At 47.7% G+C, this 17429-nt stretch overlaps 1 protein-coding gene across 3 annotated transcripts in view; it reads left to right on the top strand.

Annotated features, from left to right (window-relative positions):
- The window catches only part of Srl (sarcalumenin), a 38899-nt gene extending 22050 nt beyond the window's left edge, over positions 1–16849 (top strand). The window contains exons 2-7 of one of the 3 annotated variants that reach the window (XM_026385400.2): positions 3346–4689; positions 6504–6605; positions 7667–7762; positions 11025–11141; positions 11860–12093; positions 13663–16849. In XM_026385400.2, coding sequence (XP_026241185.2) covers positions 3346–4689; positions 6504–6605; positions 7667–7762; positions 11025–11141; positions 11860–12093; positions 13663–14474 — 2705 coding nt within the window. In that variant the 3' untranslated portion in view covers positions 14475–16849. The remainder of the gene's footprint in view (positions 1–3345; positions 4690–6503; positions 6606–7666; positions 7763–11024; positions 11142–11859; positions 12094–13662) is intronic. The other 2 variants (XM_026385401.2, XM_026385402.2) reach the window with 2 other exon arrangements.
- The last annotated feature ends 580 nt before the right edge of the window (positions 16850–17429 follow it).

Raw genomic sequence — 17429 nt, forward strand, 5'->3', positions numbered from 1 at the left:
CTGACAGGGTCAGAGGGTCTTTTGAGAATATCAGAAATGATACAGGAAGTCAGAACTAAAGTCCATGTGCCTTAGTATCATTGCCACTACTGCCATCATTGTAATACTACACCACCACCATCACCATCATTTTCATCATCACCATCACCACCATCATCATCATCTTCATCATCATCATCATCAGTCAACAGGAATCTGTGGAAAGGTTCCCCAGAGGAGAAGCCTCAACCACTGCTACTACAAGAACAAATGCCAGGCCATGGGAGACCCCCAACCTAGGAGCCCCCAGTAGGTACCCTCCCCATGGGGAGGGCCTAGGAGCACAAGCCTTGGGGTGTGGGTTATTTGGCTTAGTAGCTACAGTGGTTCATGATCTTAATGTGTTAGAATTGCTGAAGAATTTTTTTTTTAAGTCTGGATGCTGGGGTTACAACAGAGACTGTTTAAATCAGAACCACTGAGGAAGGAGAGGAAGTATGGGACCAAGAACTAGGTGATTCCACCATGCAACTATGTTTCATGGGTGTTATAGACCAGCACCTCTCAAACCATAACTGAGGATTTTGTTAAATGCTGACTCTGATCAGTGGGTCCTGGCAAGGGACAGAGAGCTGTCTCCAGCAAGCTCCCAGGTGATGCTGAGGCAGCTGGTCCCAGACCACACTTTGAAAAGTGAGAACCCTGCTTAGAGGTTGGGCCATCTCCTCACAACTCTGAAGTCAAATGGCCTCAGCCAGTTATTAGCTATGTGACATTGGTAAGGTCCTCAGTGTCTGGTTCCGACCTCATTTGTAAAATGGAGCTTCAAGTAATACTTGTTTTCCAGAAGCAAGTAAGAGTAAGTAAAGTCAGTGAGATTAAGGAAGTTCATGCTTTCTATTGCCTCACCCTGAATAATTATAAAAGCATATCTCACCTTGTGTATATTATATGTCTTGCTGCTTGGAGGACTACCAGTCTTTTCTTGGGCTAAAGCAAATTCCTGCCATGGATTCTTCTCCAGGCTAGGGGTTAGGAAACTAGAGGTGCAGGGGCAGAATCAGTACTTAGAGGGAGTGGAAGTACTTAGGTGGTAATGAAAGCATTTTTTCCCCCGGTACTAGGAATTGAACCTAGGGTGTCATGCATACTAGTCAAACATTGTACCACTGGATTACATCCCCAGCCCCTCAGCCCCCATTTAAAAAAATTTCATTTTTAGTTGTAGATGGACACAATATCTTTATTTTATTTATTTACTTTTATTCAGTGCTGAGGATCGGACCTAGTGCCTCACACATGCTAGGCAAGCACTTTACCACTGAGCAATTACCCAACAAGCCCCCATTTTAAAGTATTTTATTTTGAGACAGGGTCTTGTGAAATTGACTATGACCTTGCACTTGCAATCCTCATGCCTCAGTCTCCTGAGTAACTGGGATTTGCAGGAGTGGGCTACCACATCTTGCTATGAAAGAAAATTTAAATGAGTAACATCTAGCATCCCACCCTATCTGCCCCCCACCACCGCCACCAACTAAGGGATCAGGAATTCTTTTTTTTTTTATTTTTTTTAAATCCATTTTTTTAAAAGAGAGAGAGAGAGAGAGAGAGAGAGAGAGAGAGAGAGAGAGAGAGAGAATTTTTAATATTTATTTTTTAGTTCTCGGCGGACACAACATCTTTGTTGGTATGTGGTGCTGAGGATCGAACCCGGGCGGCACGCATGCCAGGCGAGCGCGCTACCGCTTGAGCCACATCCCCAGCCCAGGAATTCTTACTTGTACCTGTATGTAACCTCTTTTAGCACTTTCTATGGGTCAGCCTGTGACCTGGGAATACAGAATTAAGACATCCATGAGCAGTCTAGAGCATGAACCAAGAGGGAAGGCACCTTCAGGAAGGGACTGAAGTCACTCTGGAAAGGGGTTTCCTGTGCCCGCTGAATACATCACAGACCAGGAGTTGGCAGTTCTGGGTTTTTTACCCCTTAGTCACCTGGTGGCCACATGTCTGGGGCAGGTCAAAGACCATCCACTAATTTGGCCCTAAAATTTGTCTGGCAGTAATGAAGGAAGTTAAATGTGGTCATGTTTGTGAAAGTGCTTGCAGAAAACTTTATATATTAGTGTAGGGCTCCTTTTATAAAAAGTCCCAAAGCTTTCCATCCTTCTGAATTTCATGTAGGCTACATGAAGGGACTAATGAGAAAATCTCCCTTCCTGACCCTGGAGGCTGCCCCAGCTTTCTGAGAACCAGGGAGAGGGTTCTCTGAGGCTGAAAGACTTTTCTTTATGGGACACAGAGACGGGAGCACCAGGCTTGGCCTGAGATGAGAGAAGGGTGTCTATACCCAGCAGAGGGGTGGGGAGAAAGAGGCCTTGAGAGTCAAGGGAGTTGGGGCTGTCTCAGCCACCTCAAGGTGAGTTATATGCAGTCCCCTGATCCCCATGAGCCTGCACTGTCCTCTCATGGAGGGGCCTCCTCTTTAAACAGATCCCAGTCTGGGCAGGAGGGGCAAAAGGAATAGGCCCAACCCTTGCTTCCCACCCCATTTTCCAAAATTATTAAACTTGACCTTTGGCAGCAGTCTCTGGCACAGACTGGGCTCCTGTATGCTCTCTCCTGCTCCCTCTTATGCCCTCCCTCTCTGGGTAAAGCTACAGGCCCTTAGAAGGGGATCCCCTTAGAAGGGGTTGGCTGAGGCCACTGGGAAGCCCAGGCCTGCCTGATTTGGATATCTCCTCTTCAGTCCCTGTCCCCTCTAATCTAAGGTAGTGAGGCCAGCAAATGCCTGCCCTAAAGGGGACAGAGTTAGATGTGTGACTTAATAAGGTTGAGAGCCGCAAGTAATCCCCTAAGTACTTTGCCATGTAACCTAAGATTATCTGGCCTGCAAACACCTGTTTTCACCCCTTTGCTGATAGCAGTATAAAAAGCATGCTGGTTAATGACTCTAGGAACTGACCAGGGGTGGAATGTACAAACATTGTCCTATCTTGGAAGTATTTCCTCGTGAGCCAGGTGGCACGTGCCTGTCAGCAAGGTTGAAGGACTGTAAGGGCTCACCCAAGTTTCCATCCATTGTAATCATTAGGACCTAATGGGGACTCGAAGGTCAGGGATAGGTCTTTGGGGCTCTTGGGGTAGTGTATCATCTAACTCACTTAGTGATGTACGATGGGTCAGTCCTCTAACATCTTGGGATGGAGGCAGGTGATCATGACAACCTGGGGAGGGAGGCATAACCCTGCATACCAGGCACACGCCATATTCCCGTCAGCGGGAGCTAGATTCTTGTAGACTCTTGAGAAGCAGAGCAAGTGCCAACCCTGTGAACTGACCAATCATGTTCTAATCATTTAGAACTGCAAGTCCCTGCTTCGGGTGGCACAGAAGATGTTGGCAATTTGTTGGAGAATCATTTCTCTGCTGGAGACGCAAGTCTAGAGGAAAAAGAAAGGGCACTTAATGCAGAAGCGGCCCCTGGAGACAAGAATCTGCTCCTTCACTACCCAGACCACAGGGAGGCTGAGAGCTCGGAGCAGACCGCCACCGGGGCCCTTCCTGCTGACACTGGCCCAGGCCCCGAGCCAGAAGCCAGCCTCTCCAATGCCTCAGCCTCAGAGTCAGCTCCACCTGGGGATGCTACAGGGACTGGGGAGGAAGAGAAGGGGCCACCAGTGGCAGGCACCCTCCTTCCAGGAGGGGATGAGGGTCCCGTGGAAGAGGAGAGACCAGAGCTCAGTTTGGGAGAGGGACCAGGAGAGGAAGAGGCTGGGCTGGGGCACCCCACTTTGGGAACTTCCAGTGGGGAGGCAGAAGGACAGGAGGAGAGTGACAAGGAAGCCAGGGGAGTCCTAGGAGACAGCTCCATGCAGGGAGCAGTATCAGGGGTGACAGAGCCTGAAGCCTTGGGGGCCTCTCCTAGGGAAGAGGATAAAGAGGCCCACACCCCAGAGGCAGAAGGCAAGGGCAGCCCAGGGCCTGATCACCAGCTGGTAGAGCCAAATGGAGCCCCCATCACCACATCTGCTGGAGAAGAGTCAGAGAGTGACAAGGACACAGAAGCCGGGGAGGGGGCTGAGGACCAGCCACAGCCCCAGGCCGATGATGCCCTGGAGGCAGAAGGCGAGGGCATCCCAGAGCCTGACCACCCACCAGCAGAGCTAGATGGAATCCCTGTGGCCACACCTATGGGAGTAGAGTTGGAGGCTGAAACGGACACAGAAGCCGGGGAGGGGTCCAAGAACCTGGGGGAACCCAGCCTCAGCCAGGAGGCTGGCCTAGCCACAGAGGCCAGTGAAGAGTCTGGGGATGCCCAGAGCTCCAGCACCAGGGAGACCCAGGAGGACCTTCCCCCTGAGGGCTGGGCACCAGGGATGCCTGAGGAGGAGCCAGATGAGGCCTCCTCTGAAGAAGAGGGTGGTGAAGAAGGTGAAAGTGAGGAGGAAGGAGGAGTTCCATCCAAAGAAGAGTCTGGAGAAGACAGTGGCGATGGGGCTAGCTCAGAAGAGGAAGGGGGCACCTCCCAGGAGGCTGGGGAGCCCCAGGAAGCAGCAGGAGCCACGAACTCTGGGCAGGAAGGGGCCCAGCTTGGCACAGAGGGATTAAATACAGGGTCTGAGGGTGGCGAGGCCCAGGATTCTGATGCAGAGGAGCCGGAAGAGGGACATCAGGGGAGGGGGAATCCTGTAATTGCTCCTCAGGGTAGGAATTGATTCCTTAAGGCAACCCCAGAACCTTGGGTAGTTCCATTCTTCATGGAAGTCTTGTATAGGACAGACAATCAGGGATGGGATGTGTGGGAGAGTCCCTAGGTAGTTGTGGGTTTGCCAGGTGGGGCCTGTTCGGGGTACCAGCCTGGGGAGGTATCCTCTGTCTTCTCCAGTGTCGGGGGACTGAGCAAGAAGGTCCAGAGGGACTTGGCCATTTCTGAGTCTGGCTCTCTGAACCTCTCCTTTAGGGTTGCTAGATGGACCAGTGCCTTGAGGACAAGGCATAAGAGGACTGATGGCAGGGAATGAGGCCCCAAGTCTGGCTGGTGAAGCAATGTGCAGGGAGTTGGAGGGCGGTTGGGAACCACTAAGTGATCGCCTTGTGAACTAGTTCCTGGGTCTCCACTTGAACACCTCCTATAGGAGGAATGGGAACTGCGACCAAGAGGCCAGGATCACAGAATGAGAACTTGGGTTGACTATGGCCACTGATGTCCCTGAAACGTCCACCTGGAGTAGAGTAGCCCTCAAAGAGCTAGGGAATAGGAAGGGAGGGCATAGGGCAGAGAAGAAGCTTTTGGGCAGTGATGGCTAGGACCCTCAGGATCCTCAGTCCTCATTCCCCATGACTGCGAGTAGAACAGAAGCTGAGCTTTCAGGGTGGAGGTTGGGGTCAGGTGTTCACTTTCCCAGACAGCTTCCTGCAGGTTTCCTTGCAGAACTTAATGTATATACTCTGTCAAGTGCTTATATTCTCTGTAAGTGGTGGGCCTGCAAGCAGTAAGCACCTCTCTGTTCCCTGTCTTCCCTTCTGGAGACGCATGGGTTTGAACTCAGATACTGCATGATGCATATGGATACTGGTCTCCCTCTACCCCACAGATCCAAGTCTACCTGCTCCTAATCTGAGACCCTCTGAGCAGGTGGCCTGGCTAAAAAGGTTGTGACCTTAGAGGCCTAGGGAGGTGAGCAACCTGTGCCCTGGAGCTAGCTGGTGGTGGGCATGGCCATCTGTTTTTTGCTTAGGGTCCAGAGGGACCTGGACCCTAAACACACACATACACACACACACACACACACGCACATACACACACACACACACACCCCAGACACGGCAGTGGCTCCTTCTACCCATTCTCCTGCCAGTGTGATCCTGATAACTCATTTGTTCTGTCAGTTGTTTGAATGGCTCCCGTTGCCTTGAATGAAATGCAAACCCCCATGGTGGCCTTTAAGGCCCCTGTGGACCTCTTCAGCTCCCTAGCACCCAGTTCCCCTTCCCTGTGACCGGCTATAGACTGCTTCTCTGCATCTTGCTAAACAATTCCTATATGGTCCTTCATAGAAACTCCTCTCTCTTTACTAATTAACCCCTTCTTAGCTGCAGACCTCAAGGGAGACTCCTCTGACTCCCTGCTAAGGCTGTAGGCACAGCCCTAGGCCCTGTAGCTGCCAGGATTCTTCATCTCATAGCTTCCTTACTGTTCTTAATTATTACATATTTTAAAGACTATTCATCATTTATCTCCCACTAGACTGTGGGAAAGCTCCCTGTGGGCACCACTGCATTCCCAGCATGACACTAGGTGCTGGGCATGTAATAGGTGTTCAGTAAATAAAATGGATCTCAATACTTTGAATTTAAATTTGGATTTTCTAATTCTATCCTAAAGGCAGAACTCAGTTCAGTTCAGCCTGGCAACTTGTTCAGCACCTGTTTGAGGCCCAGCCCTGGTCCCTCTCTCTGGAGCTCAGAGCTCAGCTGGCCTACTTTACCCTGACCCTGTTGTCTGCTTTTTCCCTCAGAAGAAACGGAGGATGTGAGTGAAGAAGCCCCAATGAGGGACCGCTCCCACATCGAGACCACCCTGATGCTGAATGAGGACAAGCCAGCTGATGATTACTCAGGTAACCAGAGAAGACAGGGAGACAGACCAGCCTTGTGGCCAGCAGCCAGGCAGAGTCTGGGAGCAATAGAGCCTCACGGCTGTCACTCTGAAGCCAGAAGGGACCACAAGGAAGAGAAGGAACCTGGGAAGGGGGGGCGGTGCTATGTGAGGCATCTCCATGAGCAGAACCCACACCGGAGCCTCCAGGTTGGTAGGGAGGTAATCCAAGCTGAGCAACTACCACAAGGGCCAACGGCAAATCCCAGGACCGCCTCCATAGAATATGCCCATGTCTGTGCTCTGGCAGAGAGGATAGTTAATAAGAACTCAACTCATTTGTTTTGACTTTTAGGCTCTTTCCAATCCAGTGTTTCATTTCATCATCATAATAACCTGAGAATTTCAGTAGGGCTTGTCCCATCTTAACTGATGAGCTAGCCAAGGTCAGAGCAAGGCAGCAATTTGTTCTTGGTGCACAGCCAGAGAGGAGCAGAGTGAGGGCCAGAGCCTCTCTAGCTTGTTTCTTGGTTCCTGAGCTCAGTTCTTGTGTGCCTCACACCTGGCAGACTTTCCCAGGAAGACACCTAGGGATGTCTGGGTCCAACCAGGGGCACTGGGGGTGCAGTAGGCAAGGGCTTGGGTAGCTGTGCTGCGGGCCTGCTGGGCACCTGGCCTCTTTGACCTCTGGGTCTAGGGCAGCACAAGCAGAGGCAGGCAGCAGAGATATAAAATAAATGGAATTCTAATTTTTCAAGGAGAGGACCTTCAGTTGGGCTGTAGGCTGAGCTAGTATTTCCAGATACACTGTTGAGGTAGGAGGAGAAAAAAGTTAAGTTTAAAAAAAGAACTCAGGAGGCTTTGCTGGGTAAGTAGGAGAATGCTTTTGGCTTCAGACATTGGGATGTGGACTAGTTCCCTCCACAAAAGTGAGCATATCACACACTCTCTTGGGTTGCCAATGACCGTGCTCCCCACCAGACAGGGGTAGAACTGCCTAAGGTGTGAGGTCACCCCACAGTGAAGGAGCTGCCTGGAGTCCACCTAGTCTGATAGTCTCCTCTTACCCCTCTTTGCCCCCAGCGGTGCTGCAGCGGCTTCGAAAGATCTACCATTCATCCATCAAGCCCCTGGAGCAGTCTTACAAATACAATGAGCTTCGGCAGCATGAGATCACAGGTACAGCATGGCCCAGAGTGGGGGCCACACCTCTGAACCACCCTGACTATGCCAGTGCCTACACATTTCACAAGTTCCATACGTGCTATGTTCAAGTACACCAGGGGCTGAGCTCTCCTGAGAATTGGGCAAGACAGGGACCTTAGTCCTGTGAAGCACCCATGTCCAGGAGGAGTGATAGATAGTGCACAAAGCATTGATAGATAGCATTTCGTTGATAAGCATTTATGTCTCAGTAGCACAGATTTTGATTTCTGGGATGGTGATGCCTGGTCAGGGAGCTTCTATTGCTCCTGTGTTCATGAGCCCTCCAGGGCTTCCAATTCACTTGTGGATCATGTCTGAGTCCTCTGATTGGCCTGTATTCCTCCCTTCCTACCTGTCATTCTTACCAGGTGGCTTGTGTTGGACTGGTGAAAATAATAAAAATGAGGCCTACTTCTTATAAAAAATTATTTTAAAATAGTGCATAATAGTATAAATTGGGGGGGGACACTTCCTTTCTTGATCTCTCATTCCTCCAGTTCCATTCCCAAAGATGCCCTGTTGTAGTCTCTCATGAATGCTTCCAGACATTTCCTCTGCAAACATGAGCATAGAGAAGTCTGTCTTTCTTTTACACAAATGGGGTGTATTGTGCCATGTGTGTGTGTGTGTGTGTGTGTGTGTGTGTAGATCCCTCTTCTTTCTGGTGCCTGCTTGGTCCTTTCTTGGTCCTCTCATGTTTTGTATAACCAGTATCCTCCTGATGGACATGGGGTGCTTTTCATTTTCCATTTTAAAAAATGTTCCAGGCATTACCATAATCGTATTTTATGTAAGTGTACTCATAAGATGTTTTTTTAAAAAGTGCAATTCTGAAATTAAATTTTGATACTTGTTGCCAAATTTCCTTTGACTATACCAATTGGTAAAGAACAGTAGATGAGCGAACTTATTCCCCTGCAGCCATGCCATTTTTAGTGTTACTCATCTTTGTGGTGCTGGTGATGGAACCCAGGGCCTCTACCACTAAGATAAGTGCTCTACCACTAAGCTTCACCCCAGCCCTATTGCTGTTTTAATTGTGATCTTGCAAATGTCTTCCTGTGTTATCTCACTTGATTCTCTCAATAGCTATATAGTAGATAGGATATTATCGGGTATATATTATTGTTTTACAGAAGAGGAACCCAATGCCTAGGAAGCACTGTGTTTCCTGGGTCACACACATGGGATTAGGATGGAGACTCTGTATCTTCTCCCAGGGGAAACCCTGTTCTATAGCTTCCCATACTTCTTCTCACAATCCTAAGTAGTGCTCTTCTCTTTCACAGAGAACATAGAGACCTTGGTGTGAGGTTACAGTCTCCTAGTGGCTCTGCTCTGTCCTCCACACTTACCTTCTCTCCAGCCTTGACACCAAGAGTGGTGTGGCACTCCCAGGAAACCCCAATCTTGAAAGCAGCAGAAGCCAGGAGGCTGCCCTTTGTCCCAGGAATGGTGCTCTGGAGGGAGGGCGTATGTTGCTGGCTCCTGGTCTCACTTTCTGAACTTGGCTCTTCTCCCCAAGTCCCTCGCCAGTTTCCTGCATGACCTCCTGTCTCTGGCAATCTTTGCTGGTCTCTCCCATGCATGCCCGTGATGCCCCCCTGCTGTTGAGAGTAGGAACAGCAGAACCTTGTCTGGGGTCTGTCTCAGAACCTGCAGATCTGCAGGGCCCGCCTTGGCCTCCCTCACCCCCACCCACACCTCCACCTCAGGGCCTGGGTAAAGAGACTTTTGTGAAGTCTCTATGGCTATAACTGGGAATACCTGTCACCTCCCTGCCTGCCCTAGCCAGATGGGGACCTCTGTATATTTACAGGCAGGGAGGGAAGGGGTATGACCATGGTATCCCTTCCAGGCAATGTATATGTGCCTGCATTCATAAGACATAATCTTCTAGGACTTAGCTTCACTCCAGAGAAAGAAAACCAGTGCATAAAACATCCAGATGCAGAAGAGGAAGTACTATAAAAAGACAGAGGGGAACATGATATAGATAAACACTGCTATATATGCATTGAGATAGCGGAAAAACATATGTTAGAAATTAGCACTGGCGTCAGACACAGTGGCACATGTCTGTAGTTCCAGCTACTAAGAGTTTGAGACCAGCCTGAGCAATATACTGAGACCCCTGTCTCTAAATAAATAAATAAATAAATAAAAAAAAGACATTGAGCAGTGGTTACCTATTAGAGATGGTGTTGTGGCCCAGGGAGATTGGGGATAGGGATGGAGGTTTTTTTTCATTGTGTATCTTTTTATACTTCTGATTTTTGAGCCAAGGAATTAAATAAAAATATAAGAATAAATGAAAGAAATAAAAAGGAGGATTTTAGTATTCTATGCAAGCTCAGGGAGACAGAGACATCTGGAGACTTAATTATGTAGGACTGATTATTCAGAGAAAAACTGAGAGAGGCACTGAGGAGTCCTGCAAATCAGCAGTGGGACTGACTGCATCTCATGTCAAAAGCCTCTCACCCTCCCCTCCCTGTCCTGCTTTTTTTGTGTGTGTGGTACTGGGGATGGAACTCAGGTCCTCACACAGGATAGGCAAGTGCTCTACCCTGAGCTACACCATCTTTGCTTTTTATGCTTCCTAGCATGGACTCTAGAAGGTCCTTGTACACAGGGCCCTAGAACCCTAGTATACCCTGTTCAGTGTTTGGTCTTGGACAAAGGCAAATCTGTAATGGACTTTGGACACTAATAGTGGAGACTGGCCCTAGAGCCTAGGGTTGAGTTAAGCCTAAGGTGAGGATTTGGGGAGCCAATGAAGAAAACTGTAGAGCTGGGGACAAGGCAGGTCCAGAATTCAGATGGTCCTAGATTGTATAAGTTTCTTCCATGTCCTTTCTTTCTCTGTTATCAATTTGGGTTACAGTTGTAACTTCTCTCCTTGTAGAAGCTCTTTCCTTCCTTTTTTATGAACTGTTCTCCCAGAGTAAGCACTAAACCAGTGCTTGTGGAATTCACTTAGCTCCTCCTTCTGGTGCGGGCAGATATGCCAAGGATTTGGGCAAGGTCAACACAATAACTTCTTTTTAAATAAGTGATTGCATTTACAGAGCAAGAGAAGTGCCACTGATGGCTGCACAGAACCAGTGCACACAGAATCGCTCAGTTCAGTTGGATGATGGTCAGGGATGCAGAGTGCTTTAGAGAACCGTGTCACCCCTACAGTAAGAGCTATTGTTCTTTCACTTCCATTTCTCATCCCTGTTGTCTATAGATGGGGAGATCACTTCCAAGCCAATGGTGCTTTTCCTGGGACCATGGAGCGTTGGTAAATCCACCATGATAAACTATCTTCTTGGGTTAGAAAACACTCGCTACCAGCTCTATACAGGTAAGAGATTTTTTTTTTTTATGTGATTGTTAGTATTTGAATGTCGAATGTAAAAGTAATATGAAAAATTAAAACATTTATATAGTCTTCAATAATAATTAAAAATACATACAGGAAACTGGTAGCTACACCAGTGTTCATAGCAGCATTATTTAAAGTAGCCAAAAAGTGGAAATAATCCACAAGTCCACTGATGGGTAAATGGACAGTCAAAATGTGGTTTGTTCATATGATGGAATGTCACTTGGCCTTGGAAAGGGATGATTGTGCTATGAGAATGTATCAGATACATCTGACAGATGCTCCAACCTTGATGAAGCTTGAAAGTAATATGCTAAGTGAGAGAAACAAGAAACCAAAGGTCAAATATTGTATGATTCCACTCATATGAGGTACCAACAGTAGGAAAATTTGTAGAGAAAGTAGAATAGTGGTTGCTAGGAGTTGTGAGGAAGGAGAAAAGGGAGTTACTGTTTAATGGACACAGAGTTTCCATTTGGGAATATTGAAAAAGTTCTGGAAATGGTGGTGATGGTTGCACTACAATGTAAATGTGCTAATGCCAATAGGAAAGAAAGAAAGAAAGAAACAAGTAGCTTGGCAAACATGTCCTGCCCTTGTGGCAAACCCTCCCTGAAAAGTCTTGCTCATTCACCTTCTTTGCAGCCATCTGTTTCTCAGAGATGACTGTTTTCCTGCAATCTCACCCTGCATGTAGGTGCTGAGCCCACCACATCCGAGTTCACGGTACTGATGCACGGGCCCAAGTTGAAAACCATCGAGGGCATCGTCATGGCCGCTGACAGTTCCCGGTCCTTCTCGCCCCTCGAAAAGTTTGGCCAGAATTTTCTGGAGAAGCTGATTGGTATTGAGGTTCCTCACAAACTTCTGGAGCGGGTCACTTTTGTGGATACACCAGGCATCATTGAGAATCGCAAACAACAAGAAAGAGGTAATTTAGCACCCATTTTTCAATAGCAAGAGCTCTGTCTTAGAAAATTACTTGAGAAGGAAGTTTGGCCAGTGTTGCCAAAGACCAGGAGATGCATTATTTACCTCCACCTTCTTCTCCTTGTCACTGGGGTGCCACTGGGTTTTGGAGTGCCTCATCCTCCTACCTCCCCAAGGACTGATTTGGTTTGAAGATGGTCAATATTTTCCCAGAAGGAGAACTAGTTTTCTCTGCAAGAGCTCCAAGAGATCTATGCTGTGACTGAATCATCTTTGGGAGGCCCAGTCTGTCCTGGGTAGTCAAGGGCCTGGACTAATCAGATCCCAGTCAGGTATATTTAATTTCTGGCTAAACTGGGCCTGGGGCTCCTGGGCTTGCTCTGGGTTGCACCTGATGTTCGAGTCTTCCTAACTCCCAGTTTCTGTGTACTCAGTTCTGCTTCTGTATAAGCTTTTATCAGACTTTCTAGGATCCTGCTTGCCTTCAGGTGTCAGGGGAACACCACTTTGGGCCTGGCAAGCCTGAGGCCATGGCATAGGCCACTATGTACTGTTGTGACACAGGCCTATCTGCATTGATGAGTCCTAAACAGGGCAGTTCTAGAAACATGTGACCAGATGCCTGATCTAAGTTTATGGTTATGACCATCATTTGGGTTATAACTAGATCCTGTTTTATTGGTGATGATATTGTCACTCACAATTATAAAAGTAAATTAACCTTATTGTACTCCCAATGTATATCCAATTATACACTGGATAATTTTATGCATTATTGGTTGGTCATTGTAAAAAAAAAATGCAGGGCTGGGGTTGTGGCTCAGGGGTAGCATGCTTGCCTAGCATGTGTGAGGCACTGGGTTAGATTCTCAGCACCACATATAAACAAATAAATGAATAAAGGTCCATCAATAACTAATAAAAATTTTAAAAATGCAATGTTTTCAAGATAGGTATTCCTCATCTCATTTTGTAAATAAGAAAATCGAGGAAATAAGAAGCAAAAGGAGTTAAAATATATTGGGCACCACTATATGACTGGCAGCTTTGATTCTGTGCTTTCTTGTTCATCACAATATAATAATCTTCTCATCAGTTTTGAAGTTACTGCCTTTCTTGTATTGTAGGTAAGGAGCTAGAGCTTAGGAGCATTTGCTATCCAGCTGTCCAGTGGCAAAGCCCAAATTCTGTCAGTCTTAACACTGGATCCTTATTTCTTTCTCCTAAATCTTGCATCCTCTATCACGTTCTTCCAATTCCCTGACTTCCTTAACAGTTTTTCCATTGCCCTAGATTTTTTTAGACAGTTGGAAAATCTCCACTTTGAACAAGTATTTTAATTCCTTAGAGACTTGGATTCCACTGTAGATGAAAGGAAGGATCAGGCTGTTCTTGGTTAGAGATTGACAAAGAGCAGGAGATATGCAATTAATTCTTCAGTAGTCTTTAGAAACTCAGAAAATCCCTAGAGCATGAACTTTCAGCCCACAGAATGATTTGGTTCTGAAGGGAGGTATGCGGGGCTTTGCATGAGCTCCACCAGCTTGACTTCTCACTCTGTCTCCTCAAGGATACCCCTTCAACGATGTGTGCCAGTGGTTCATCGATAGAGCCGACCTCATCTTTGTTGTCTTTGACCCCACCAAGCTGGATGTGGGTCTGGAGCTGGAGATGCTCTTTCGCCAGCTGAAGGGACGTGAGTCTCAGATAAGGATCATCCTGAACAAGGCTGACAACCTGGCCACACAGATGCTCATGCGAGTGTATGGGGCCCTCTTCTGGAGCTTGGCCCCTCTCATAAATGTCACAGAGCCTCCAAGGGTTTATGTCAGCTCCTTCTGGCCACAAGACTATAAACCTGACACTCACCGGGAACTGTTCCTCAAAGAAGAGATCTCCCTTCTAGAAGACCTGAACCAGGTGATTGAAAACAGGTTGGAGAACAAGATCGCTTTCATCCGTCAACATGCCATTCGGGTCCGCATTCATGCCCTCTTGGTTGACCGCTATCTGCAGACTTACAAGGACAAAATGACCTTCTTCAGTGATGGAGAACTGGTCTTTAAGGACATTGTGGAAGATCCTGATAAATTCTACATCTTTAAGACCATCCTGGCAAAGACCAATGTTAGCAAGTTTGACCTTCCCAACCGAGAGGCCTACAAGGACTTCTTTGGCATCAACCCCATTTCCAATTTCAAACTCCTCTCTCAGCAGTGCTCCTACATGGGAGGTTGCTTTCTGGAGAAGATAGAGCGGGCCATCACCCAGGAGCTTCCCAGCCTCCTGGGTAGCCTCGGGTTGGGGAAGAATCCAGGTGCTCTCAACTGTGACAAAACAGGGTGTAGTGAAACCCCAAAGAATCGCTACAAGAAGCACTAGATAGTGTGTAGCTCTTCTCGGGTCCCTGTTGGTGAATGAGCTTGTGTCCTGTCTGAGAAGTCCTGGTTTATTAACCCTTTGAGCCACACTGGTGAGAATCAGTACACACTGGAGATTTGGGAGTTTTGTTGAGGCCTGTGGTAGGTGAAGGTGTGTGGGTCTAGGGAGGAGAGCGGAAACTGTGAATTATAGTGTGCTTTTCTTGTTGCTTCAGTTAGGAGGCCTGATTGAGGCAAATCAGGCTCTACTTGCTTTTCCTGGGTCCTGTCTTGAAGGGACAGAGAGCAGCTAAATTCTAGTGTATCCTAAATGAGGGTCAAATAAGCTAAACACAGCCTGAGTGAAGAGGGCTCTCAGGTCCATGTTGGCTCCTTCCACACACGGTCTTCTGTTTGTTCCCCAAACCTCCTCTACTCCCTCCCAAGCTTGGGCTGACTTTCAAAGGCAGATAGCCTCTTGGATCTAAATTTACCTGAATTTTGAGCCTGTCCCCAGTACCTCTTCACTGTTTCTCCATAACACTAAGAGAGAACAAGAGTGCCGAGGTCAGGGTGAGGATCTGCCTCCCAAATGCCATTTCTGTGATGTCCCAGCTGGGGAGCTCAGACCCATCACTGGCCCCAAGAGGTGGTGAGTGGGTGGTGGACTCAGACTGTTCCCTCTTGGAAGTAACTTAAGTGAGGGTACTGGAAGGGCTCAGAGGGTTAATTGGTTTGCAGTGTGTCTTTGTCTATTGCATGTCTTGGAAAACTCAGATCCCAAAGGTGTTGGGCTCAGAGTGGACAATGGAGACTTTGTTCCTTGTCCTTAGGGACTTTGCTGGGCAGTCAGCCTCTCCCAAATTTAGGAAGATGCTGTTCCACAATTTCTCTGTGGAAGTACTTGGCAGAAAAGTTGTTTCTTCAGTTTCCCATTACTATGGCTTTTCCTTTCTTTTCTTCTCCATTCCCTGATGCACCAACACTTAAACCAGAGAAACTTCCTACAATGAGAACCAGCACCAGCCATCTGGCATCAGTGGCAACTGAAGCTTAGGGTTTAGCGTCCACCTGTCCTTGACATGGATAGCTGTGGACTGTACCACAGGACATCCAGGGCTTTCAAACACCAGTGAGTGTGGATATGTGTGTACATCATCCAAGAGAGGTCAGGAAGATGACAAACCTGAGGCCACAGAGAAAGAACTCATCATGAGAGTCCTGCAAGGCCGGCAAGCACTGTCCCCTTGGAGGGGCACAGAGACCCAGTGGATAAGTGCCCTTTGAAGGGAGCATGTACTGTGAGATGTGTGCATACAGGGATAGCCCAGGCCTGCCTTGAAGGGCTCCTTTTGAAGGTCACATCTGGCCACTCCTCTTGGGAGCAAGCTATCCTTGGGTCATTAATCCTGTCCTGGGTCAGGACCCACCAGCACTGGGTAGTCATCTGGATCAGAAGGAAATTTTGAGAAAAAGGTTGATTAGGCAATGTAAGTAGATTGGTGATCAGATGGGGTTCAGAAAGAACCCCAATTTGATTTAGTATTGCTCAGAATTCGGAGCAGTCCCATGCCTGCTGCAAGAGAGGCTGCTGCTTTGGACTTTATGGAGGATCCAGATCCTCTCACAGAGAGCCAGAGGCTCCAAAGCCACCAGGACACTGTTTCAAGGAGCAAGCCAACTGGAAAAGAAAAGCGAGTTCTGTAAGGGACATCCATGAAGCCTGGTAGCTGGGGCAGATGAGTTGCAATCTGTCCTTGGACTTTTCTTCTCCCCCAAATGAACAACCCCAACCCCTTGGCCTCACTTCCAAATCACTTATCCTCTTGGAAGACTATCCCTCCTGCCTGTCTCTTTCACACTGCTCATCCCTGTTGGTTGCTTTTGGTGAATCTGTTTTTTCTTAATGCAGTCAGGGAAATAAAAAGTTCAGGACTATATGGGCCTTTTTTTAGTTGTGATGTCACCATCATTTTGGGAAGCAGGGGGGATGAAGCTAATCAGTTCATGCAATATTAGTATTTTTGGGGGGCTATATTATCAGTGTGTCCTCCCACTTTTGGATTTTTCTTTTCTCCACCTATTTTCCTTTTCTTCTTTCTTCTTTCTCTCCATTCTGTTCCTCACCTCGCTGTCTGCCTTACCTTTCCTTGACTGCCCACAGGCCTGTTGATCAATCAACACAGGTTCTAAGTGCCCGTTCTTTGCCCAGCTCTGTGGAGGATTCTGACTCTTAAGGATGATGGGTCTGGGAACTGGGGAAACTTGGGACCCAGAGATTCCCCAAGAGGGGTCCCTGTGAATATTTGTGAAGGAATAGGGGCTGAACCTTTCCAGTGACCTTTAGATTCTGACTTTACCAGGGAGAATATTTCAATAAAGTTCCTATCTCTTTAACATCTTCTCCTTCCTGATTGTCTCCAGCAAGGTGAATCTCTGATCTTGCTTTTATGTAGGAGAATGTACTCATTTTTAGATTTCTTGGGAATAGGTTGGGAGTTGATAAAGTGCTTATTCTTGGTTTGGATGCTTTCTGGCACCCTCCTTTGGTAGCTCCCTCCTGCTTCCAGCCTCCCAGGTATTGAAGATGGCTTGTTCTTTCAGCAGTCATGAAATTTTTATCCCCAGATCCCTCACAGAGATGGCTCAGGTAACTATACCAGTCAGCCCATGCCCTCTGCTGTTCAGCTGCCTCCAGATGCCCATAGCCACGGTGGAGGAAGCCTGAGGTCTGCAGGAATGGTGAGGATGGCTGCCTCCCCTGGCTGCTCCAGAAAGTGATTGCCCTCTGCACCTGGTATGGGCATGGGCCTTCTGTTTGTTACCTTCTGAACACATCCTGGATTGCCCTTCCCAGCCCAATTTGCTCTTTTCGGTGTCCTGGAAATTCAGCAGTGCTCTTGAATTTTGAAGTTTTCCCTCTGGTGTCCTCCAAGAAATTTCACATCTGTGCTTGAGAGTTGGCTTTGAAAGAGAA

Source organism: Urocitellus parryii, chromosome 9, assembly GCF_045843805.1.
Source record: "Urocitellus parryii isolate mUroPar1 chromosome 9, mUroPar1.hap1, whole genome shotgun sequence".
Classification (NCBI taxonomy): Eukaryota; Metazoa; Chordata; class Mammalia; order Rodentia; family Sciuridae; genus Urocitellus; species Urocitellus parryii.